Source organism: Sylvia atricapilla, chromosome 1, assembly GCF_009819655.1.
Source record: "Sylvia atricapilla isolate bSylAtr1 chromosome 1, bSylAtr1.pri, whole genome shotgun sequence".
NCBI classification, from domain to species: domain Eukaryota; kingdom Metazoa; phylum Chordata; class Aves; order Passeriformes; family Sylviidae; genus Sylvia; species Sylvia atricapilla.
The window spans coordinates 102,786,035-102,813,313 of NC_089140.1; the positions used below are offsets into that span (position 1 = coordinate 102,786,035).

The 27,279-nt window shown below is 40.3% G+C and overlaps 1 protein-coding gene across 1 annotated transcript; it reads right to left on the reverse strand.

Annotated features, from left to right (window-relative positions):
• Positions 1-2,037: 2,037 nt before the first annotated feature.
• On the reverse strand, positions 2,038-26,555 carry LOC136358238 (uncharacterized). Its single transcript, XM_066314238.1, has 5 exons — positions 26,463-26,555; positions 11,785-12,962; positions 6,438-6,574; positions 3,258-3,415; positions 2,038-2,096 (listed from the first exon to the last, which is right to left on the reverse strand). The coding sequence occupies exons 1-5, from the start codon at positions 26,509-26,511 to the stop codon at positions 2,038-2,040; spliced, it is 1,581 nt and encodes a 526-aa protein (XP_066170335.1). The 5' UTR covers positions 26,512-26,555.
• Positions 26,556-27,279: the final 724 nt, after the last annotated feature.

Below are 27,279 nucleotides of genomic sequence, written 5' to 3' on the forward strand. Positions count from 1 at the left end.
GCTGTCTGATCACTTTGCCAAGGCAACTGCCTTTTTATATTTTTCCATCTGGAACACACAAAGATTAGGATCCAGTTGTCCAAATAAGCATATAATGCCCTTTTAGACGCCCTACAGGATGTCCACCTGGCCTCCAGCTGCTGCTGCAGAAGGTACAGCCTGGCTGTAGGTCCAGTGTGAGTGGTGCAAATACTATAGGACATCTGAAAATAGTCCTAGGTGATTATGGTTTGGTATCAAACAACCCCTAAAGCACCCCTGGTACTTTGTCAAATAGAACACATTTACATGAGAATTTGTTCATATTAAGATTTTTTTTCCCCACATCAGTTGGTCAAAGCACAGCAAGCCCAGAGAAACACAGAAGTGTCTAAGCTCCTTCTAGGAAAAAACCACCCTTCCCCATGCATCATTCAGCATACAACCTCCTCTAGGTACATGACAGAAATGACGTAGATATTAACCTAAGAAAGAAAATCTGAACATAGCATAATGAACCCTCTTCATTACCACCCAGCACCAAGCCTACGAAGAGCAGGAAGGGGCTCCTTCTAGAAGGTGAAGGTCTTACTGCCTTGAGCAGATTTTCATCAGAAAAGCAGACGATGGAAGAAAGGTCCAGGCCAGCAATCATCTTCAAGGAGTATAGGAGGAAGGCTCCTGAATGGTGTGGTCCTGCCCATGCCAGGTTGGCACTCAATTTTCCAGACACTGTCTTCTCTAGCTCATTTGAAAAAATATCCTACAAAAGCTCCAGGACATCTTAAGCAGTATCTTTTCCTCCAAAGTTGATGAGATCTCTAGCAGCAAGATAAACCCAGTAGTGCTCAGTAGTTACCAGTTTATCAGAGTTAATTGATCTAGAGATAGGTTAACTCTCCACTTGGAAACTGAAGTCCATGATATAGGTAGGACCAAAAGCAGATGGAGGGCCAGTCACCTGGGTAGTGACTTCAGGAACACTTCACAGGCTAAAATACTTCATTAGAGCAGGCAGAACTCAAACTTGCTGACAACCAGCCATCAATAAGGGCATGATGAGGCAGAGACAGCTGACAGGAGTGTCTTGATCTTTGTCAGCCAAATCATTGGCCCATTATGCTGCTCAAAAAGACAGCATTTAAAATTCACACCTAGCTCATGGCAACCAAAAAGATTGACTAAAAGGTAAGGAAAAGAGTCTCTATTCCTTGTATAAACAATTAATTCCCCGCTTTGCTGAGAGAGGGGGAATGACAAAATCTTTTTCTTTGGAGATGTCATTGAAAGGATAGACTTTGATACATATTTGCATAATTCCCAGACTCATTAAGTTCTAGAATGGTCAGAAGTTATGCAGAATAGAACAACACTGGAAGCTACAACTCTCTGAATAGCAAAATCATTGATAAAGAGTTAACAGCTTGAAAACTGGCAGCTTGTCTCCCAGTCAAGGAATTATTTCAGGCAATCAGTGAACAATCATATTGCATTAAAAACACAAGTACTGGCAGAATATTCCCAGGGCTTACAATCAGATTTTTTTTTTCTCCTCTATCTAATTAAGGGGTTCAGATCAGAAGCTAGATATTAGGTTTCCTAAACCCTGAAGATGCAGGTTTGCCAGGCAGAGAACATGAAGGATCTGCCACCCACTATTGCAATGGTTCTTACAGCTAATGCAGGTCTAAGATGATATTTAAAGAGCATCATAGCACACATTCTGCAGAATCAAATTAAACACTTCTGATGGTGATAAATAGCATGATAAAGATTGACCTTGTATGGTATGACTCATTGGGAACAGAATTCTCAGTTAAGCAAGACAATGAGTCAAGGAAAACCAGTCATTTCAGATGGAGTGAGGTACTAATTTCTGTATTTTTCAGGAGTGAGGAGAGAGCCAAGGTGGTGCTGTCGAAACAATCACATGAGGCATCAAAGAGTCAACCAGCCTCTTATTTCAATGACACTGAATTGTATATATATTGTAGACAGGCATGTACCAGATACAATCTTATAGGAAATTGCATCATCTGCCTTCTACTTTGTTATCTTTCAGTCAAAGCCTTGAGAAGAAGCAGTTTGTGCATGGGCAAGTTTGTTGAGGTTGCAATCTTAGTAAGCCCAGACATCAGAGTACTTTCAACAAAAGCACACTGTTTTGAGTCAAAATTTGCTTTGGTATGGATGTAACAATAAGAGAAGCAGAGGCCAGAGTCAAGCAAGAGGTAATGGGTAGTGAAGTGGCTAATTTATATAGCTGAGGCAAAGAAGCTGTTCATAAAAGGCATCTCCTGTCTAGTTATAACATTGACTACTTAAGAGGCAAAATAAACAGGAGGACAAGAGCAGAACTAGTCTATCAAAGCTGAGAACTGAATGAGTATCAACAGAAAGCAAAACAGACTGCTCTGAGAATCATACTCTTTGAAGTTTACAGTGTCTTTGTATTGCATACCTTTTTGAGAAGAATTAGTTGAACTATGCTTCCCTTTTGCTTAGTATGAAAATAGCAAAGAAAAATAATGTATATTGATTATTTCTGTTCTGTTGGAACAGAAGCCCAGGATACAGATTAGGTTCTGCATTGCAGGCTAATGCGGGTCCTAAAAGCAGAACTGGATAGGGAGGAAGAATAGAGCATTGAGCCCTTCTGGAACAGTACTCAGATGCAGGTAAGCAGATCAAAGGTATCGAACATCTCATAAGCACATCAGTGCTTTGGGAAATTAGAGCAGAGGATAGGCTATTCTTACACTTCTGTTTCATCTTCTATAGTGGAAGCAAAAGACTGATTTGTTTGTGCAACACACACATATGCTGACAAATATTGATTTTTGTCACTTCCATCCCAGAGGTACTCATGATTTCATGCATACTCCAGTCTGAAGGAAGTTCTTGTATGCTTTCCTGAAGCAAACACTTTCAAATTATTAGAGTGAACGGAGCCTCACTTAGAGGTGTCACTTTGAACACTGCACACCTCAGGCCTGTGAGATTCCAGCTGCTGGGCAGGTTAAGTTAGCTTTGCTCTGTGATCTTCACATGAATGTCTGTGCATTTTCACCTGTCTCATATTGGTACAGACAAGCTATTTTAGACCTAATGCTCTGCAGGAACCCAGCTGTTGGCTTTAACAATTAAGAAAGAGAGGAGAAGAAAGGAAAGGCAACACATCACAGTCTTGCCCAACAGCTTGGGCCAGTGCTTACAGGAGCTGACAGACTCTACAACTGGTTTATTACAGGTGCTAGAGAATGAGGATTTGTATTTACCTGCAATTCTGTTAAGCATTTTCTGGTTTTCCTCCAACATTTTCACATACAGAACTTGGTTATTGAACTCTCCAATCCCGTGGAATGTCAAATTAAGGTCTTTACCCTGCAAGATGTCTTCCACTTTAGTTTTGCTTTGCTTCAGTGCCAGAACAGCCCTTAAAAATAATCAATATATAAATGCTGAAAGTTATTAGGGTTTTTACATATGGAAACATTGTTTTATTTTTAATACCAGCCAATATACCTGGGTTTTGACCAATCTGCAGCACTATGCAAGGTATCACAAGCACACTGTATTTCATTGCTAATTCTTTTGCAACAGTTAAGAAGATTTTAAATACACTACACCTTTCACTTCAACTTTAGCTTATATATTAGAAGCGAGTTTTGTTAGTGAACACTCAAAATATTAACACTCCAGAGAAGCTGTGAATATATGCTACTGAAGATTCAAAAGGGATAAAACTGAACTTACATTTGCATCATGTAGTTTAAAACTCTATTGCTGTCATTCTCAACTGGTTGACTAATTTTATTCTTAAACTAAAACAAATTCATTCTCCCACCTGAAACACAATTAGCATTTTTCTCCATTATATCCTCCTATTCCAGGCTAGGTAACAAAATATCAAATTGATGGTTATGTTCTCAGCTCTGCATCCCATATTAATAAAGTTTAGATCTGCACCTGGCTGTGCACAGAAATCTCAAAAAAAAGTGAATTCTCAAGTGAATTTCTGTGCACAGAAATCTCAAAAAAGGACGTTAACACTTCAAATTAAAACATCTTTCTTAAAGACACAGAAAAAGCATAACATTTAAATTTCTAAATATAGGCACCAAGAATTCCAGCAACTTAATACCTGCTGAAGTTTACAGGTGCCCTTCTTTGCCCTGGTGTCTCAGGAAGGGGGATACTCTTCAAAGTGAATTTGACCAGAAGCCTTCTACCAAGGCTTCATACTTCTAACAAACTGCAGCATGACACCATCCATAGGTTACTGGGCCTGCTGCAGCCACATTTATTTTATCATTATACTTAGAACAAGTTTTGACTGCATTCATTCCACTCTTTAGAAATCTTAGACCTGTGTAACATCCAAATAGAAACCAGGCAGTAAAACCCACAGAGCACAAATTAATGCCCTTTGGAAAGCATGTTTAAAGCATACAGAGGCCACACTTCAGTCAACATCATGAACAGTCCTCATTACTACATTTTAATTATTTCAGCTCTAATGGCATAAGAGCAGCTTCTTTCCAAGACTCATGGGGACGCAGCAGATAAAGATACAGCAAGGACAGGACTGAAGTTGGAAAGAGAGTGAATTCTCTGCAGAGGATTCTGATTTTTCCATCTCAACAAGCATGACTAATCTAGTCCTTCATGTAAGTTCATAATGTCTAAGCAAAAATTAAATACTGCTAAGAAAACTTCTCCCATCGAATGGTTTCTGTTGCACGGGACCTTAAATATTATCTAGTTTTAACCTGGTTCCAGTGGACCAGGTTACTCAAAGCCCCACCCACACTGCTTGAATACTTCCAGGGATGGGCCATCCACAACTTCTCTCTGTTCAGGATCTCACTGTAGTAAAGAATTTCTTACCAGTATCTAATCTAAACCTGCTTTTTTTTTCAGCTTTTCATTTACATTCCATACATTGACATGTCCTATGTCAATGTAAAGAGTTCTGCTCCAGCTTTTGCCCTGAGACTGAAGATACCACCCTCCCACTGTGAGGGGCTGGGCCAGTTTCATCAGCAGTGCTGCTAGCTTGAGAAGTGAGAAATAGCTGAGCTCAACGCAGTCTCTTCATAGGACAGCACAGAGCAGTAGCCACTGAGCTACAGCCTCATTTAGAAGAGCTATGGAGGTAGGTAAAAGATACAGAATGAAAAACATTTGGCAAGGCAGATCTGCTTTTCATTAGTTATGTCCATTATTTTTACATTACAGACACACATCCACTCTTAAGTTCATTAACACTGCTTAGCTCCACTCACTTCCCTAACCAATTGATTCCCATTTTGATTGCTGCTATCAACTCCCTTCCTATCCTCTTGGACATCAGCCTGCCCAGTCAGCAGCACTGGCACAGCCTTTTATTACTGAGTTACTGTACACTGCCTTTCTGCATGTCTCCTTAGCCCATATAACTTTTTTTTTCCTCCAAAAAATTCTGGAATGAAAAATAAAGCAGGTTATTTTAAAATAAAGCACACACAAGCTTGTCATATGCATCTTAATCATGCTTAACTGGTGCTGCCTGTATGGGCAGAAGAGGTTTTTTTCTAGTCATATTAGGTTTTTTGACACCTTTCCAGCTAGGCATTCCGCTTTACACCCAAGCGGATCCTGTGTGACACTCATATGGTGTTGAGGCCTGTTTTTCATTCCCGTGCTGGTATGTGCCAGGGCCCCTGAAGAAAGGACTGTTCTCACCAGGTTCCCACCTCTATCACATGATGCCTTCCCAGGCACACATGGGCCTTTCCTTTCTGCCTCCTTATGTCAAGGAGTTCCAGGTTTTCCAGTGTGGTACAGTCAGATAAGGCTTAGAGAAAAAAAAAAAACCTGCAGCAGACTGGCATTATTTTCTGGACCTTTCTATCAATTCCTGACCACAGGGTAGCTTTCCTTAGTCATCTGTCAATAGCTCCATCTTAATTCACAGGGCCCCAGTGACAGCCCACAGCTTGAATTCAACAGGAGAGCAGCTCAGGAGAGAACTAGGCAGATTTTTTTGTTGTTGTTGTTGTTTTCTTCTTAATGCAATATATCTTAACAGCTAACATTTTCCAGCTGATAAAAGTACGGCTGATCTGAAAAATTGCAGTTTCTCAAAAGACAGCAGCTCAGGGAAGCTTACATCTGTTGAGCTAATTTGTGGTAGTAACACAGTAAGAAAGCAGTAATACTATTTACAGCCACACTGCTTTTTCTCTTCACCCCATGGCAGATAAGAAAATTTCAATCTCTGACGCATCACAGCTAGCTTTTGTAAAGATCTTTCCCCACAGGTACTGAAAGCAAGCCAGAAACTGATTAAAAAAAAAAAGTTTAAGAGAAATTGTGTGTAGGCTCTAATAAAACATAATGATTCTCAATAGCAGCACTAAGGCTACCACATTTACAGAGAAATTAACTGCTCTTAAATTTGGCAGGATTCTTACTTTTTCACTTCTTCTTCTGTTCCCAGATGAGCTACTATTATAGTAAGGTGCATAGTTTGAACAGGAAGGAGAGCTCTTGACAGGTCAGGTTCTTTAGAGAATATAAGTTCTTGAACATCTTCAATTCTGTCCAAAATCTGCAGTGGAGGAGACAAATTTTCATTTTTGAATGTGTCCATGTTACTGGAAAAATTCAGAATACCAAAGCTTTACACACCCAAAAATGCAACAATGCAACTCAGCATTTAAGCCAGGAATCCACAAAGCCACCTTCCTCTCCCTCCTCACTCCAGATTTATCATATAGCAACTTTCACTTTTGTACTTAATTTTTCAGGAATTGATTTTTTCTGTTTTCCTTTTTAAAGCCTACAGGCTAAATTCATAGCTCTCCTGTGAGCCAGAAGCCATAGATCTTAAAGTAGGTGTGAATCTGACCCTAAGCATGTTAGATTAAAGCTCACAGCACTGTGTAAATATTAATAGGATCTTCATGCAGTTGTCAGTTGTTAATAGACTGTGGAAATTGAATAGCATTTCCATAATTAATCTTATGCCATTTTCTGATTACAAGTTTGATCACAGATTAAACTGATATCTCTTCCCAAAAGGAAAATGCAGCACCAAACAAAGTAGATTGACTGGGTAAACATGCTGTTTTCTCAGCTAGTGTTTCTCAGAACTGTGTGGCCAGTTTCTGGCTCTTGTGGATCTATCTGTGCCTTTACACAATTGACTCCAAAGATTCTTTTTTCGATATGTGCTGTTAAGGTTCATAAGCCAGTCATGGGAACAGGCAGGAGGGAGAAGAATTCATTCACACAGGTACTAAGTATCTGGTGGAAGTCCAAGCTACAGAGAAATCACTTATAGATTTTCAAATTATTTCACTGAGCAAACTCTGCCTTACATGCCCAGGTGCTCACACATGTTAGAGCTCCCCTTTATTCTTACATAGATCAAAACAGCTGGGTCAATATGCTTTTGTTTTGCAATCTTTCTCCATAAAGCCTAGCAGTCATTGTGCAGCCCAGTAAGTAGTCCCACAGCCTACACGTGAGAAGATATTCCAATACCAAGTTCCAAATAAACATGAGGATAAAAGCCACACACAATTAAAATGACCATTTGAAGATACAAACTCCCCGAATTCACCAACCCTTATGGTACATTTGTCACTGTGAAAAACACATCACTGACTCTTACATTAAGTTAATTCCTACTGCAACTTTATTGCAGCCTGCTATTTACAGCATATGTTTAGATTGTGAAAACATTGAGCAGGAATCAAGCCATCAAGCTATCTGACCACACAAACTACAACATTTGCTTCAACAGACTAGGCTAAGTATTAACAGTAGTTCTACAAAAGAGCCTCCTGTTGTTCTCCCTTACCCAATCCTTCCAAAAACATCCTGCAGAAAAGAAAGAACTTCCTTTCACAAACCAGTTTGAGGCTTAGACATCTGGGAAGCTGAGTTTGAGTGAAATTCTCTCACACAGATATTTAACTACCACAGAGTAGCATTAATGTCTTTTCTTACCTCTTCTTATTTTCACAGCTTCCTGGTCCTCCTCCCATGGGAACTGTCTACCCTATCACTACACTGTTTTGGGGTTTTTTTGTGCATCAGTCTAGAACTTTTCTATAAATGCTGTGTAGTTGATGGGATAGCTGGGAGGGTATCAGGAAGTGAGGGGCAAAAAGGAGGCACTTAAAATGGAGTACTAAAAGCCTGAGATCATAACATTGTTAGATTCAATCCAGTACAAGCCTAGTTTTCAGCCTTCTGGAGCCTTGCTTAGACACAAAGGAAAAAAAAGGCTGTGCACCAACCAGGACTGGAACAAGGCTTTTCCTTTGTCCTCTTGAAAGGGAGAAAAATGTCAACAGCCCTAGGCCCTGCCATCTGGAAAGCTCTCTTAAATAATTAAGGCAAAATAATTATTCCCAAAGCGCTAACAGCATCTTTAAAACCCTTCCGTAATAGACAAGGTCTACAGAGTAGCAGACAACCAAATTGTGTAGTCAGTGAGGGCAGGAATGTCTGCTTTAAAGGTAAAAGCATCTAAAATTGTCAAAACATTGTTATATATGGAGGTACATATGTGTGTATACACACACATTTGGCCAGCAGGTCGAGGGAGGATTCCATCCTCCACTCCATGAGACCCCACCTGCAGTGCTGCATCCAGCTTTGGGGCCTCCAGCATAGGAAAGACATGGAGCTGTTGGAATGAACCCAGAGGTGATACACCAAGATTACCAGAGGGATGGAGCACCTCTCCTGTGAGGAAAGGCTGAGACAATTCTGTTTGTTCAGCCTGGAAAAGAAAGGGCAGAGTATCCCAATTGCTGCCTTTCAGGACCTGAAGCAAGACTACAAGAAAGATGGAGAGGGACTTCTTACAAGAGCATGGAGTGACAGGACAAGGAAAAAGAGGATTCAAACTAGAAGAGAGTAGGTTTAGTTTAGATATTAGGAGAGAATTATTGGTTGTGAGGGTGGTGAGGTACTGGAACATGTTGCCCAGAATTGTGGATGCCCCAGTCCTGGAAGTATTCATAGCCAGATTGAATGAAGCTCTGAGCAACTTGGTCTAGTGAAAGGGGTCTTTGCCTATGGCAGGGGGATTGAAACTAGATGACATTGAAGATCCCTTCTAGCTCAAACCATTCTATGATTTCTTTACTCACACTCTTTGCGTTTATATGCCAACCTTACCAGTGCTGCACCTTTCAGTGTTCTTTCAAGGCTTCATACAAGACTGTCTCATGTCACTGCCATCCTTAAGGATAGCACTTAAGAGGAACACAAACTAGGAACATCTTGGGCAGAGCATCCAACCAGGGATGTCAGAGCTGCCAGATTACCAGAGCTGGTGTGAGTGCAGGGAAATCTGTAAGGGAACAATTGATAGAGAGAAGAAAATGAAAAAGAAAGGAAAAATATTAATTGGGCTGCACAGGATGTGGTCCCAGGCCATATACTAAGACACTCAAATCTCATTAAAATAGCAGAATAAGTTAAGCATTCATGACCCTTCAAGCTGTTCCATGATCTCATTCCTCAGACGGCAGGAAACTTTCCAGTTTCCAGCGTAAATTTATTCTTTGCCCACTTCATACCCATTTGTTCATCTGCCAACATTGTCTTCAGCTTACACAGTTCTTTTCCTTTCCTGGCATTTATCTTCCTGATGTGCTCTGCACTTTTGTTCACCTCTCAAAAGCCAGTCATATGTAGGAATCACTAAAGTTATATGAGGCCATCCTCCAGATAACCTTCAAAGATCATTCTGCTTGAGACAAAGCCAGAGCAAATAATTGCCAACCAAGAGGAAGGCACCTTTGACGTCTCCCTCTAACACATGCAGAAGTGTTTTTACACTTAACTTCGGTAAAAACAAAAACTCAGAAGCCTGCCAAAGCAAACTACTGTACCACAACTGCTAGTCCCACTGAAGAAAAAGGGAAAATCCTGTACAACAGATACATCAATTCTACCTAATTATTGCCTGTCAGCAGCATAAATAGTCATGCCAGACACTGCATGAAAGCTTAAGCTAGGTAAAAAACAATCAAGTTATATATTGCAACAAGCAATATCTATTTGGTTCATTGGAAAATGCACCATAAACTACTAGCAGGTGCTGATAGTAGAAAGCTGTATTTTCACGCTGTTCATACAAGTTACTACCCAGATTTTGCCTTTTACATTTTATTTATAGGAAAAGATACCAATATATATTTTAGAAATATTAATAATTTACATAATTTATGTACTGTTTCTCCATTCTGCCCATGCTAGCTGGACACAGTAGTTTCTAATTCAAATTAAGACTTTCCCCTGTCTTTCTCTGCCAGGTGGAATAGTCTGCTCATTATCTTGGCAAGTCAGGGCTGTTCTTTCCCTTCATAATATATTTGAGTTCATAGTCATCTGCTGCCCCTACATAAAGAGCATGGGGCATGCCCCACCTGACAAAGCTGCTGTTCCACAATGCTGGAACAGAATCCCATCCAAGCTCCCGTGGGATAACAGCAGATACATGGACAAAGTGGTCTCAGTTTGTCTGCTTTTGCATACCTGCAAAGACATTGCAGCTGAAAAAACCAAAAAAACCCCCCCAAAAAACCCCCCCAAAACCCCCCCCCCAAAACCCCCCCCCCCCCCCCCCCCCCAAAAAAAAACCCCAAACCACTGCCATCAGCAGGTCACAGTTGTCTATGGAAGGCTAAAGGTTAAAAAAAATCCTGTCCATAAAGGCAATGACAGTATTGCTCTGGAAATGAAACATTCCATATTCTTCTTTCAGAAAACTTCGAGTGAGCTTCAAAAATCATAGCAGCAGAATGGGAATAAGTAGTTCAAGGTGAGCCAGTGTTTTCCCACTTTGTTTACAAGTACAAAGAGTTGTGCAGTAGTTATGTAAGACTCATTTGAAGCCCCTAACTAGTAAATAAAGTGTGAAATCTTCCTCTCTAGCTATTGTATCATTTTTGGAATTTTCTTCCATGGATCATAAGATAGGGCCTGTAGCAGCCAAGCCCTGCAATACTGTATGACATTTCAGAAGCAGCATTTAAAGTCATAACTGGAAAGTTTTAGGTCCCCCACAAAGCCTCTAGAAGAGAATATGTCTGTTTGTATTTCCACTGTTTGCTGCACTTTGGTTTAACGTTACCAGAGGTGAAATGATCTGTTGCTTTTTCCAACACTGCTTAAACATGGGAGTCACAGAATATAGCACACCTTGAAGTGTGAGCATATAGACTGCACACATGGGTTCTTGAAATTAATCATTTATCTAGGATCTCAGGACAAGTTTATTGGATAAAAGATGGAGAAGAAAAAACAGACCAATTCCCTATAATCTTCTGCAGAAGAGAAGGAAATTCTCATTCTCCATTGTGAACTTCAGTGGAAAAAGAGACAAAAAAACAAATACCCTTGTACTAAATTCAGCCCTAAGAAAATGTAGGATGGGACAACACAAGATGATGAAAGCCAGGCCTTTTTTTTGAAAAAAGATTACAGAATAAAAGATACTAGTGATGAGAGAGACCCTACAGAAAGGGCAGTGGCAACCGCAGAAGTGATTTTTTTTTTTTCCTAGCAGTAGCTGAAACCTGGATGTATATAAACACATCTGTATCTACCAAAACAAAGCACAGCACTTAAGTGTTGCTATGAGGAAGCTAACTCCATCCAAGACCCAACAAATCACTTGGGAAAAGCAGGCAGAATTTGATCACTCTTGGCTTGTTAACAATCCTTGCAATCAAGACCAGAAATTAAGCCTAAGTTAAGCTTTTTTTTAATAGAACAGCTACTTCAAAGTACCTGATCAGCTGTTATTGGAATAGCAACAAAATAATTTGGTGCCTCTCTTGGACGTTTCTTAGATGGTTCTCCTCCTAGGTCTTCCTTTTGGCCTTCTACAATCTCCCTGGGCCCTTCTCGGACATTATGTTGCTCCTGTCTTATCTCTGTACTTCTTTGGTCTTCCTTTTGCAGAGGCAGCTCTGCTTTTAGCTGTTCCTGCTCTTGGCTCTGGTCCTGCAGCTGTTCCTCTGTCACCATCCCATTCAGGTCTGCTTTGTCTCCAGCCTGCATGTTACACAGCTCCACCACTCCTGCTCTTTCTTCTTGGCTCTGGTCCTGCTGGGCTTTTTCCACTTCTCCTTGATCCTGCTTTTGGCTCAGAATTCCCTGCGGCACCAGCTCCACCACAGCACGCTTTCTCTCACCTTCGGATCTTGTCATCCTCATCATCTCTCCTGGATTTTTTGGGGGGGTCAACAGTTGTCCATTATCTAACATCCCCTCACCTTGGTTCTGGAGGCAGGTTACATCTTCTGGGTCACAGCCCAGCAGCAGCTGCACCGTGACCTTGATGCCAGCAGTGCCTTGTCCCCCCTCCTGGGGCTGCAGCTGTACAGTTACCTGAGGGAGAGATGGCCCTGGGCCCTGCTGCTCTAACTGCACCTGCACAGTCACTGATGGGGCCTCCCATCTCGGGCTTGGCCTCCGAGGCTGCACCTGCACAGTCACCTCTGGGGAGTCCCACCCGCAGCTCATGTTCTGGGGCTGCACCTTGACAGTCACTTTTGGGAACTCGCAGCCTGGGTCTGTTGGTTGTGGTCCCATGTTTGGGGCCATGTCTCCTTGCACTGCCTGCCTCTGTGGGTGCACATGGGTATCATTCTCTTCCTGGGGCTCTTGGGCAGAGGGCAGTAGCTGTGCTGCTGAGGGATGGTCTCCTTGCTCCAGCTGTACTGGTGAGCTGAGTTGAGGAGTTCCTTCCGGGCTTACATCCACCTGAACATGTTCCTGGACCACCTCGTGAGGCTGAGCCCCCTCTGGACTTCCATCTACCTGAACAACCTCTTGATGTTGACTCCTGCACAACTCCTGTTTTATCACCTTCATCCTATAACACCAAAGCTTTCTTCTTCCAAGCTGGGGATTATCCAAGATCCTCCTCTTTCTTTGAGGCTTGAAGAACTTTTTAAATGGAACTGTGGGGAAGAAAAAAAAAAAAAAAAAAGGCAGAAAAGCAGTTATTAAAAAAAATATTCTTGCAATAGTTCAGTCTGGGTTCAGCTCTACAGCTGGACTCATTATGGAGGAGCTTCAGCCTGGTTAAACAGCTCAGTCTAAAAACCTCTGGAGAGCCTGACTGAAGATTGAACTACTGCTTCTAATCACTATGCTGTGGTCTTGACTTCTGCTCTTGCCCTGATTAGGTCTCCCATGCTTTAAAGCATGAGTACACCATTTCACAGCATGCAGCACCACAGAGACAGAGGCCTTATCAAGGGACTGCAGGTGTGTTGCCTAGAGGTAGTTACAGAGATTGAGCACAGCCTGAGCCAAACTCAGAAGCTGAGCACATACAGAAAGAAGATTGCCCATGAAGCTCTGCTCTCCTGTAACTGCAGCATGTCACCATCTAATCAGACCTGCACACACTACTTTTTTCTTTCCCATGTATTTATTACAGTTTTCTCTACAGCAACCTCCTGCCACATCCTCTTTCATCTTAATATCTCCCATTCACCCGATCTCATTTCCTTTCCTTCTTCAGTGAAGTTGCAGAGGGAGATGCTTTTCTCATCCATTTAGGCACAAGCAGTGAAAGCACTGAAAGAGCAAAGGAATTCCCCCCCCCCCCACCTCAATTCAGAGGTTAATTCCACAGAAGCCCAAAAAACCAGGAAAATTTCTTAATCGGTCAGTGCAGCTCAATTGCACTCAACAGAAATAGCTCTTTTTATAGAAGATGTCTAAGCAAATAAATTCTACAGACAAAACAGTATTCATCTCTATGGGAAAAATATTTCACACCCCAGGTTATGACTGGCCTTGACTAAATCTTTCCAAGTCATGGCAACACTGAGGGTTTTTTCCCCCTGAAGCTATAAGAGGTAGGCAGATATATTTTTATAAATCTGTTCTCCAAGACAACCAAAATGTTTGTTCAAATTTTGCAGGATAACTAGATCCCTTCCCACCCCCACAATTATGAAAAACTCAAAATTCAATAGAAAAAGTGTAAAAAAATTGATACACAACCTACATGTTTTAATGTTGGGCAATCCAAGACAAAGGTAGTACAGTTGTCTCCCTATTAAAAAATTAATAAAAACAATAAACCCAAATTATTTTTGTAGTGGCCTAATGATGAAAAGCTTAAGAAACTTTTATCGAATTCATATAAAGGCTTTTTTATGTTCTTTCCAGAATTCAGATTCTGGCACTTTGTTCCATGGAATGGACTAGTTTTTAAAAGGATAATTGAATTCTTGCATATATTTAACATATAACTACACTAATCAGATAGCTACATTACTTATATTCTATTATTCTTTAAGAATTTTGTTGACTCTATATCAAATCTAAAGACTTAAATAAACTACTAAAGATTTTAAAAATGTAAAAGGTCAAGTGCTTATGGAAGTAGACCCATCTTGTCTCTCTGGAGGCAAAACACTGTGATCATAAACTAGCTATAAAATCAGCTATTATCCATGATATTTGGACCTGGACTCCAAAATAAGATTTTGTCCTCTGGAAGAGTTTAATCAGGGATGTGAAGAACCCCTGATCAGCTCATTGATCCTTAATAAAGGCACAATCTAACATGCTTCATCCTGAAACAGCACAAAACTTACTTTCGAACATCTCTATGACATCAGCTTTGACAAAAAACAAACTCTGCCCTTGCTTTCATGTCTTTAATGTCCGAGTGAGGAACTAGAAGAAAAAGAGCAACATGGAAGTCTCCCAGAGAACCCCTTTCAACCATGTAACTGCTGTAAAACACACACTCATTTTTTTAAGTACTTGTAATGGTACAGCAGCTCCTGAGACACCATTACACTCCTCTGCCTTCCTCACAGTCAAGGGAGTTGAGAAAGCAAGCCGTTTTTCTCTTTCAGAAGTCATCATGTAAATTAAGTCTCATACCAGTGCAAGCATTGGTAAGTGCCTATAACAATAGTTCAGCCAGCTTCACAGAATGCAGCATCTAAATGCTCTGTAAACAAGTATTTAGATGCATGTGGGTGAGTCAGAAAGTTTCATGCACCTACAGTGACAGGATTTATGCCACTGAAACATAAACCCCACTGAAATCTTTGTCTTACTAGCAGTGTGCAGCTGAGGCATAACAGAAGTTTAAAAAAAATCCTCTAAGTTCTCTGTGGAAAACCATTAAAACAGGTAACAACTTGTTACAAGCTGCTGTGGTGGTGGACATTTGCTCTTGGCTTTGTTAGGCTTCTCTCCCTGAAGTAACATTTAAAACCGTATTGTCTCTCTTGCATTTGTGCCTGCACAGTAACCTTCAGTAGAGATTTCACAGACTGTCACCAACCTAGCAAAGACAATGCAACAGCTCAAGCTGAGTATAGAAAAATCACATAGAAAGGAGTGTCAGTGCCCTTTAGAAAATAATGGGCTATTTTTTATGGTTTTCAATACATAGCATCAAGGTAGAGTCATCAATATTACACAGTTCTTTCCCTACAGTATTTTGCTCTTAAGGCTGTATTGTTTCATATGTTCCTATGAAACTTTCATTAGATAATCCCACTACCTAAAGAAGAGCTAGAGAGGCAACAGTTACCTAGCCATCCCCACACTATTGCAAGTCCTTGCAGCCACTGAGTAGCTGTCATCCAGTTGAGGATTAAGGGCTCAGATTTTTTTACGCCTTGACTTAGTACAACCTAAACTCATCAGAGGTTAATGAAGTGGCAGCATCTTGGTCCTTCAAACACTTTGGCACCTGTGTAAAATAAAAAGTTGCTGGAGATCCTGAGTGCCAGAAGCATCCCAGAAAGCCCCAGGCTTTTGCCAAGTGCCCCCCAACAGTTATTCTGAGCCCTGCCAGGCCATTTAGACCAGGTGACAACACCAAATACTCGTCCAGCCACAGCAAGTCCAGTGCAGTTTGGAGAGCCAAGAGCTGAAGCCTGCAGTCTATACAAATAGGAAAGGTTCCTGCCCCTGTAGCACAGAAATATGCCCTTAGGAGGTCCTGAAAAATGCAGGAAGACCACCCACCTGCATCCAAAACATTTAAGAAACATTAACACAAAGAAAGCTCTTTCTTCAAATAAATAGCTCATTCCATTTTCAGTCTTTTGACAGACAGAGCTCATGCAGACCCTTGTATCCCAGCCAGCAGCTCTGAAACAACAAATGCACAGGCTCCAAAGGCAAGCTCCCCCCACCCTCAGTCCCATGCCAAAGGCTGGGAACAGATAGTAACTGTGCCTAACCCTTGATCAAAAGAGTCCGGGAACTTCCAGAAGGAAAGCTGACCATGAAGAAGTAGGCAGCATCTGCCAAAAGTTCTGTCTTTGCTGCTTCAGACCTCAGTCTGATAACTTCTCATCCCCTCAGTCTCAGAAGGATCAAATGCCCAATGTGGATAACAACAGAAAATTCAACTCGCCTGCTCTAAATTTTAATTCTAGTGCAGAGCAATTCTCCTCTGCCCAGCTGACTGCATTGACAGTAATAAGCTCCCATACCATAGAGAAACCCTGGAAGCCAGAGAACAGTCACTACTACCACCTGGAAATAGATTTTGCAATCTTCAGCTCCATAGAAGGGCTGCAGGAAACTGCTGACTGGGTAACACTGCCTTGGTGTCTGAAGGATGATGTTGAAGTCTGCTTACAGCCACTCTGATGCATGCAGGAAAGCCTCTCTGCACAGAAAAAAAGGAGAACAGCTTTTACACACTTCTGCTTCATCAGATAGGTCAGAAACTCCTCAGCTGTGACAGTGACATACAAGTTAGCTGGCACTCGTCTGGGAAGCCCAAAAAAGTCTGTTCATGGGCCTTGCTTTCTGCAAAAGTGTCTCCCTTGTTACTCAGTTGCAGGAGAGCAGGATGCAGATGCAGTTCAGTAGCTGAGGGGGAGACTTGCAGATCAGGTCCAGAGGGAATGCTTAAAATGCTGGAGATAAAGGGAAAGAGTTACCAGGTCTTGGTCAACCAGAGACACACACAATAATTCACTTCTTGTGTTTTGCCCAAGATCTGAATGGCTTCTGGACCTTTGGTGCTCCCTCTGTTCCTCTTCCCAATAAAGCTAACAATTTACTGAAGTAATCTGATGCACACGAAGCAGAAGGCATTTGAAGCAAACAACTTTTCCTGCAGTACCCAGGTCTTTTCTCTAAGCAATACTGCCCTCTGGCAATCCATGCCTAAAACATCTACCTCATCCTGCCATGCTAGAAGGCTGTAATTATACAAGTTACTTTCTTCAGCCTTATGATATATTTGTATGGGCCTTATTTCTCCCTCTCCCATTTCCCCAAAATAATTGCATGCTTTGCAGATTGGACGTCTCAGACACCTGTTTTTCCCACAAAAAATGCCTTCTCAGCATTCAGCTGCCACAATGTTAGAGGAGAAGAGGAAGAAACAAGTCAAGGAACCTGCCACAAACACTCTTAGAAACAACATTTCTATATGAAGTTGCATCCTTTAAGTCATTACACTATGCGACAGTATCTATTTATTTTATTTCACATCGATTAAAACTAAAATTAAGTCAGATCAAGAGAAAGCACACAGAATTTATTGGGCTGGAGTTCCTCCCTCTTACCAGTTTATTGCACCTTCATAAGCAGGAAATTTTGTTGCCTTTGATGAGAAACGGTAGCAAGAAGAGAGGAAACAAGTTTAAGTACAATTAGAAATCATCTGTAAAATATGGTTTCAGCTAGAGAACTGTTTTACTGAGATGTATTTGGCCCTGTCTCATTGTACCTTTTGCTAAAGATTTAATGCAGGGCTAGGAGGAAAGGCAAAGGTGGGAGGGAATACAGAGCCACAGTTAATTAACACACAATAGCAAATGAGTGACAAAAAACAGTGTTCCATGGTCTGTACCTACATGTTTCTAAACCCAAGCCCTTGAGACTGAAGTAAATCCTTCAGTTCTCTTATTTGGGTGTAACATTAACCGTTACTCAAGAGGCACAGAAGTTCCAGAGTTTCTTGACATGTTCATTCATTAGCTCCATTTTCCCCAGTATAAAAGTTGCAAAAGCAGGCAACTCACACCTCTCAAAACTGATACTGATATTGTTGATGTCTATTTTTCACTGATTAGTCACGGAAGCAGCCAATGAGCCTTCCCAAAGCAGCATTCCAAGCTGCTATTTAGCAGTAGGCTAGTAATTCCTTACCAAGGCTAAATTTAAAGGATTTGTTCACCTATAGAGGGGAAGACAAGGAAAATGGGTGAAGGGTGAAAACAGGAGAAATGGGAGCTCTGAAATGAACAATATTTATGTTTGGTGGGAAGACATTAGAGACGGAAATAGCACCCTTCATAGGAGCAACACATACTTTACAAAGCTGCTTTTTCCTTAGTGGCTCATTAGGATTCCACACTTTGTCAGACCACACTGAATGAATTGTTCCCAGAGTACAGATGAAAGATAAAAAAGGCTTGACTTATATTTAATGATCCACCATTACCCTATCTGCACATGGATAGAGTTTCAGCATTTAGCATGCAGTATGCATATAATAGTGACTGTGGTGTCTCAGAGACCACCACTGCCTGGTGGAGAAGGAAAGCTGACACCACCATTCCTCTGAAGAGGAATGCAGTTATTAGCTTTTCAATGATGGTGTGCAGCTTGCTTTATTAGCCATTGTTTAAAGAACTATAATTAGAAAAAGTGTTAGATATGCAAGATAAACCATCCCTCCTCGAATAATACATGCTCCCCTGCGAGTTATAATCGTTATACATCGCGTTAAAGAGGTTTTGTGGAAGTTTCTTTACACTGGCTAGAACCATACAATCATTGTGCCACTTTCACATTGCAGCAAAAAAACCAATACATCCATAAAATGAGTCCCAGTCATTGCTTTTCTTTATGAGATCTCTGAGCAGCTATTAAACAGCAATTATCTTGGATGTTGTACTAATCTTTTAGGTGTAAGAGAGGCAGATATTCTGTACATTGTCGGCTGGTTAAATTGTAATCCCTGCTGCCCCCTCTTCCCCTTAGCCACAAGTGAAGCAGAACTCAGTTAAGGTATAATTCATCTGCCCACGTTAGTCTGCATTTCAAAGTGCATCTTTATGCTCCCTAAAATGAAACAAGTATGTTAGCCAAGATAAGCTTAAAATGATTTGCATAAGATAATCAGCACACATTTGAGATTACTTTGATTTTTGGTAGGCATATCATTTATGCAAGCAAACATCACTCTTTAAAAAGGTAAGATTCATCATTTCTGAGACATGAGGAACCAAAATAGTGAGACTGAAGTTATAATTAAAAAAGATGATGTTACAAGCAATTAGCTGCTCTCCAGCACATATTGCAGGGATGTCCTGACTTCACAAAGGCAGCACCAAAGCCCCCACTAAACTGACAGGTAGAAATGCTAAACTTGAGGTTGATTAAAAAAAAAAAAAAAAATCTGTTCTGATAACCCCTCACTCAGGCAGAATCTTCAGGTCGAGTCCTCCACACCTGGACACCCTGAGCTGCCACCAGTTCAGCCAGACCTGGCACTCCCATCACCTTTTGGCACCAGCTCTTCTGAGGCACCCATGGACCAAGTGAACACTACACAGGAGGGGCATCTCCTGCACAGCTGTTTCTGTCTTTATTGGAAAGCAGTTCTTACATGCAAAGGCAGGGTTTAACACTATCAGACTTACAAAACAGACAGCTGTGGGTTTGTGACAGCATTGACCAGGTATTGCCCCCTTACTCTATCACAATTTCTCATTGCACTTACACAGATTCCATAATCTCAGCAATATTTCACAAGTCAGAATAGTTTAAGTGTCTGCTTTCCAGCTATCAATTAAAGAGATAATCTTTAATCCGAAATACAGTGCATTACATCACCTCAGCTTCTGGTCTCCTGCAGTATCCAGCCAGTGACTGTCTGCAGTCTAAAGGATTTACTCAGTAAATTAGTGGCTCTTCTTAAGTATCTCATATCCACTTAGAAAAGCAAATATGGATTATTTGTTCCATTAAAAAATTTATTCTACAAGCACACAAGAAGTCTCCATCTTAAGTGACTGAGTATCCAGCCTGTATCTGAACAGCTAAACCCTCACAAGTTTTGATTGATATACATATTTCCAAACCCTGCTTCATCATCCAAGCCACTCGCTGTCACATCCTCAGTTGACACCTGCCCAAAGCTGTGCTAATCAGACAATTACACAAACACTGTTCAGACAAGAGGAGTGAAAAGACAGACATTCTTTAGGATCAAAGATACAGGCAAAAAACCTCAATACCCTGGGTATCTGCCAGCTGTGCAGAAAGTGCTGCAAGAGAATATCTGACCAGCACAGAGCATTAAGTCATCTTTCACAAACAGCAGCCCGGGCTGCAAGCAGAAGCAGGCACAGAGCTGCTAAGAGTCAGCATGTTCCTCTACTGAGGAGCATACCAGAAGGACCAGAGAAAGCATCTCTCAAGACCACTAAAAAAACCCAACAACATGCCATCAAAAAAAAAAAAAAAAAAACCAAAAAAAAACACAAACAAACAAAAAAAAAACAAACAAAAAAAACAAACAAAAAAAAACCAAACCAAACACCAAAAAAAAACAAAAAAAAAAAAACAACAAAAACAAAACACCAAAACAAGAAAGCCCAAAAAACCCAAAAAACCCCACCTCAACTTATTTTGTTTCTACTTGCTTGGAGACTGGAGGTCATTTCAGGGAAACAAAACTGCAAATATCCTTTGAAAAAACATCTGCCCTTGAAATAAGGAATAAGAAATTATTTTAATCTTGGACTCTGTTACTAGACCTAAAACTGCCCAAAGGAACTAGTAAGTCACTGGTTTTGACACAATACTTAATAGGTATATTATACTATACTATAAATAGGTCTTTACCTATTATATAAACAGAAACATATTTGCTGGAAAATTATTTATTTCAGTTACGCAGAATTCACATTATTGTGAAAATTACACTTTTGGTATTTAAAAACGAGTTTTCAATGGGTGGCTTACATAGTCAATTTGCAAAGAAGTATCTTTCACTTCTTTATTGAAGTGTTTCAAACCACACTTCCCACTTTTCTGTTCAAGAAACATGATATGTATCAAACTGCAAACCTGAATTTTTTTCAGTAACAACCTGTATTACACACACACCTCTTTAGGAAATTTTAAGCATGCTAAATAAAAATGATCTTGTGTATTGGTGTGTGTAAACAGAATGAACCATTGAGTCACAACTGGAATGATTTTTTCTGCCACATAAACACACTTCTGCAGTGTCATGCTCCTCTTGCAGTTCACCCTGCACTGAGGGACTGCAGATCTAGTCAGACATGAAAAGGTAATGTGTTTTGGGTTTTTCTTTTCCCAGCCTCCCTATCTGTACCCTCAAAGGAGAACTCAGGAATATCAGTGTATATGTACGGTCCAAAAAACTGCTTCTATTTCAATAAGTAGCTCACATTATGCATGCCTTCTGTCAGATGAACACAGATCCCTCTTCCAAAAGTGATATAAAAGCATCTGAGCAGGGGGATGGAAACTGTGACATAAGAGGCAGCCAGTGGAAAGACATATGGAGGCAGAGAAATCAGAAAGATATCAGCAGTTGGCAAATCTCCTCTTACATTTCACATTCATATGCTCACCACATTTAGACACAAAGGCAGTATCTAATACTCCAGCACCAGTAGAGAGGCTGTTTCCAGCATTCTCCAAAGAAGCACATTCCATTATAGACATAGCCCTGTGCAGCACAATAATCCTACATGGCTCATCTGAATTTTGTATTTAAGCCAGACATAGTGACAACACACTGGACTGCAGTGAAATCACACAACATATTACTATTGCAGCATCATGCAAGCATGAATTGTCAACTTCTATTTATACTTATTATTTATTTATACTTATTATATGCTTCTATTTATATTATTGCCTTTGTGTCCTGTGAAATTAGCAGAGCCAAGACTGTTAGGGATACTTGACTGTCATCAAGAAATTTTCTTCTCAAATCGAAAAATTAATTTTGAGTACAAAGAAATCTTATTCAGGAAGCATTTTCCTGTATTCACTTCAGTAAGATGATACTAATGAAGTTCTCAAAGTTTTCGCCGTGTTTTAGTCTGGCTTGGCTTAGGGGGAACTTTTTTGGTTGTTTGGGAGTTTGGGTGGTTTTTCTTGGCTTTTATTTTGTGGTGTTATTTTTGAGTTTGTGTTTTTTTGGTTTTTTTATTGTTTTTGAGAGGGATTGAGGATTTTTTTTTTCTTTTTGTTTGTTTAGGGGTTTTTGGATGGGGTGGGAAAGGTGCATGCAGGGCAGTGTAACAGGACATTTTCTCCTGCATTACTGCGATATGCCCAATGAAGAGAGTTACTATGAATGAAGAACTACTGCCACTATGCCACAAAACACATACTGTAACATGCTTCTACCAAACCCTCCATGTGGTGCTTATGCCATACTACCTTGAGCACAAATAAAAATAGTTTTCGTCAATGACAACAACAGAGCTGAGAGCAACACATTCCCAGCTCTCACTGTGAAAGCTGTACTTAGACTAATAATCTTAAAAAAAAAAAAAAAAAAAAAAAAAAAAAAAAAAAAAGACACCCACCCACTATTCTGTCCTGGTTTCTCTTATAGCAGGATGTATTGGGCTGGAATGATCCCTCCATGTATTTCAGGAGGTGACTACCCATGGCATCTTTGCCAATAGTCTTGGGGTGCATTAGAAAGCCTCCAGCAGGATGGGGCAGAATATTACCTCTGACTGCCGCCCCGACAAGCTGACACAAGGAAATGAAAAATTGCTGCTCAAATTTAATCTGGTACGGCACAATGTTTTGTTAAACTACACAATCTACCCAGACTTACAAGTTATAGAAAGAAACATTTTGGACAGAGCTCAACTCTGTACTTAGTTATCCAACTTAATGTGATCTGCTGCTGGTCAGTAAATGCAGAGATTTTCTCCTTTCTATCTCTCAAGATTTTTTTTCAAAGCAACACATTGGGACATCCCAGGTAACAAGTCTTAGACAACGAATTCCCAAATGTGACAGCAAAAAGCCAACTTCTCACTGCAGCCTATTAACCCTATTAACTAAACTCTTAGGCAATTATCAGCCATGAAGTGTTGAGAGCTCTGCTTGTTGGACACAGAATTTCTTAAGCATCCATTAAGAAGCTATTAAGACACACACAGAGGCACTTGAGTACAGCAGGAACAAATTAACTGCTTTGATACGTTTTGTGATTGTTGTTGAGTCTTCAAAGAAATGGCAATCCTGAAAGATAACTTTTCCATCTTAATTTGCTAGGATCCACTCAGTGAGGAGCAACGGTTCTAGGTATGTATTATGCAAACATTACTTACATGTTGTGGCTTGTGCCTCATGTCAGAATTGTAAGCAATTACTATCCTCACATTCAAACAAAATTTACACAGCACAAACGTCACAGAGATATCGTAATTTTCTGTGGCTGAAGTGCTCTTGTGCACCTTCAGGTGGGTCAGAGATGCTCAAAGAAGAGGCAGCTCTTTCGCAGGTCAGTTATCTACACTTCAAATGTGATGCCAACACACAAGAGAATAGCACGAGCAGAAAAGAAAATGCAGAGCACTTGCTAGATAAGATACTCCAGGGAACAAATAAATGGGGATTTTTGAAATGTCAAGCTTGTTTCTGTAGAAGTTCTAACAAGGCTATTATTCAGAAGCATTCACAGGAAAAGAAAATATTACCTAATGCTACAAGATAAGTAGTTGTAATATATTTGTGGAATGCACCTTCAGCAGATATATAGGCTCACGCTTTCTTTAGAAAGTGCTGTGAGTTTTGTTCAGTCACTGAAAAGAGAAACCGTGCTCCACTTAATTAACTGCTCAAACGTTCTATAAAGAACGTATTTGCAGGAGTTATTTTGTCTTTATTATGGATTTTTAGGAAGCAGTAATTCACCTCTCTATATCAAGAAGGAGGCAGAAGAGAGAGTACATAAAGCTATAAATACTATTAATTGCAGAGTAAGGCACAACATCATTAAGAGTTATGGAAACTGTCCCATCTCCTTTATTCCTTTTGCATCTGACTATCAAGTTGAGGAGAAAGAGTAATTGAACCATTCCATCAAAACCCTGGTGTGGATTAAACCCTTACCAAGAATGAGCTAGCACTGATTACTTATAAGAGCCAGCAGTTTTAGAGCCCATTTAGAGGCACAGAATTAACCCAGAACCTCAGAAGTTGGGCCTTGAATGAGCAGACAGCTGTGCCACCAGCATGAAGGAGACAAAAGAGTATGATCAGTCGCTTCAGAAGCAATTCAAATAGATCAAGAAGAGACATCAACTGTAGTTGATCTATTTAAATTCATGAGATCATATTTGGAAACATGGAAGAGAGCTGCAGGAATAATACATCTCTTTGAATTAACTCTTGCAGAAAATTTATCTTTTGATAGTCTGTCTTAACATCTCAAGGCAGACTGACACCATTAGATGCAACATCAATAAAAGGAATAAAGAACACAAAAACTAATGATTAATAAAGGAGCTCTGAAAAAATGCTTTGAGTTGGGAGAAGGCTGTTTTTCTAGAACACTATGGCAACAAGAATCTTTAGTTAGAGCTTGTATACATATATATATACACACACACTGTATGTGTGTATATATACATACATTTTTGTAACCTAAACATGCATTTTACTTATACAGGATGCTGATGTGTGTCAACATAAGAGTATAAATCAGATCACTCCCTCCTTAACTGTGGATAACCTTTACACTACATACCCATAAGTTCCTTTAGCACTAAAATGATCCCAAAAGCAAGGAAAGATTATCTAACAGAGAACAGCAAGGACTTATCCCTGTTAGCAGCCTGCAGAGGACTAACAAATCCACTCTGTAGATCAGAGCAGGCAACTTATGGAAGCAATTTTCCCCTCACAATATCCCCCTTTTGGCTTCCCAGATTAAGATATCTCCAAAGGCCATGCTCTTATTAAAGCAGTTAGAAAGCCTAAAGAAAGTCACAGCAGACTCCCTGCATAGCTAAGTGGAAGAGAGGCAAATTGGATTTAAGACAGCTGTTTCATAGGTGAAAAGGAACAGCCACAGAGAGGCTTTTGGGGCAGCAAGACAGAGCAGGCAGCCAGTGGTCAGCAGGGGACAAGGGCAAAATGATCACCCCTTTTCTTTGCACCTTACCCAAGCAGAGCCCTGCAGCAATGCTGTAGAGCCACGAGACATCCCTCCAGAGATGGGGAACTGCTCTCAGCCCAGGCTACATCCCTCAGGCACATTATTAAGTGCTCCCAGGGCAAGGTAGACCTGCATTACCAGGGCTCATCTGCACTTCTTGGGCAAACAAAGCAGGAGATTTACACTTCAAAGCTACTGGCCTGGCATTGTTCCAATAAACACCAAGTTCCTATTCAAGCTGTTATTAAGATCACATGCCAGACCCAAAGGACAATCTTAAGGCTGAAAGCAACTTTACTGTCCTGTTTCCTCTGAAGAGCATCATGACAGCAAATTCTAAAAGCAAAAACAAAAATCATACAAATTACAAAGAAGTGGGACACTTTTGTCATTAACTATTCCCAGTGGTGGCAGCTGATTAGGCCTATAGACACTTGACAACCACCTTAGATTTAGGTTATCATTCAAGCTGCATGTCTTTGAAGGCCTATTAACAAACATAATCTCTCAGCACACTAAATAGCTCTGTCTTAGAGGGTCAGGTTTCTAAAAACATGCATTAACTGACAATTTGATGCCTCAGATCAGTTTGCTCCAAGGACAGATACTAGTAAAATAAAATGAAAAAAAAAATTAAATAAAAAGAAAAGAAATAATTTTCATGAGCATCTCCTAAAGAACTGGATAAAGATTCAATTCAAACAGACTTGGGCTTTGCTTCTCCTTAGTTTTCTAACCCCTTTAACATCACAAATAGACACAGCCAAAAAAAAAAATAAAAAATCTGAGAGCATAGATTTAAAATAGGATATGTATAAACAATTCATAACTCAAATTCATAGCAGACTGCTACCTCCTGATACATAAGGGAACACTAATGGACAGTACTACAATAATTTTATACCTCAAGGAGCACATTTCAAAGGGAGATCCCCTTAGAAATAAAAGCAGGGTTGAGTCATAAGGTGGAGAACAGAACTATCATAAAAAGCCACAATGCAAACATGCTGAGCCATTAGATTTTTCTGCCTGTAAGAGCTGTATTTTTACCCTCATTTACATCAAATTAGCCTAGACCACACCATCCCCTGTCCTCTCTCCCAACCCACAAGGTCCTATTAGCCTTAACTATTTTCAAGCACATCTGCAGAAGCCATAACTCACCATTTCTCAGTGCACAGCACATTTGCTTAACCAAATACAGCTCTTCAAACTGCAACACCATAACCACAGAGTTACAAAGTGAAACTTTACCATCGATTAATTTACTTACCTGCTAATAACAATACTAACAGCTTACATGGAAGTCCTTTAAAGTACATCAGTCAGCAACAACTATGACGCTTGGCAAATCTTTTAACTTAAACTTTCACTGCTTATACATAGAACACAGCCAGTTCTGGGATAGATTTTTATACTAAATCCAATTCACATGACTGAGGCTTTCTCATGAGTGTGACTCATCTGCACCTGTGATGAATAAAGTGGTTTAAGCTGAAGCTAAAGCACTTACTACAACTTACTGCTTATCAGATAGAATTGGGAAGGCTGCAGGGCAAACATTGGTACAGCAGAAATACCAAATATTTCCTCAATAGGTTTACTGCTTTGGCCTGTTTCCTTACACAGAATACCTGAGGATCTTGGACATTCTCAGGCAATTGTTAATGAGTAAGTGACTAGGGCTGGTTGTGACCTACTTGTATAAAAGCTTCTCCTTCACCCTGCATTCTTTCCTTTTTATTGTTGCTCTGCATGTACTTTGAAATTGGCTGAGAAGGCACTTTGGTGGCATTTAGAGATGAAGTTAAGTTAAGGTGTGTGTGATAAAGCTTTGTAGGCAACATGGTTTCTCTAGCATGTTGGTTTTAAAGGAAAGGATCCAACTGATTTGAGCTGAGGCATTTCCAGCATTTTTAAATTAATAAATTGACTACTATTAAATATGCAATATGATTAGATGAACAGTGCGTATTTAGATAAAAAATTCTTAGAAGAATAATCTGACCTTTGGGAAGGCAAGAAAGCTTAAGCAAGTATTGCACAACTTGCTGATACAACCAAATGTCCTTTTCTCAACTGATGCTTCA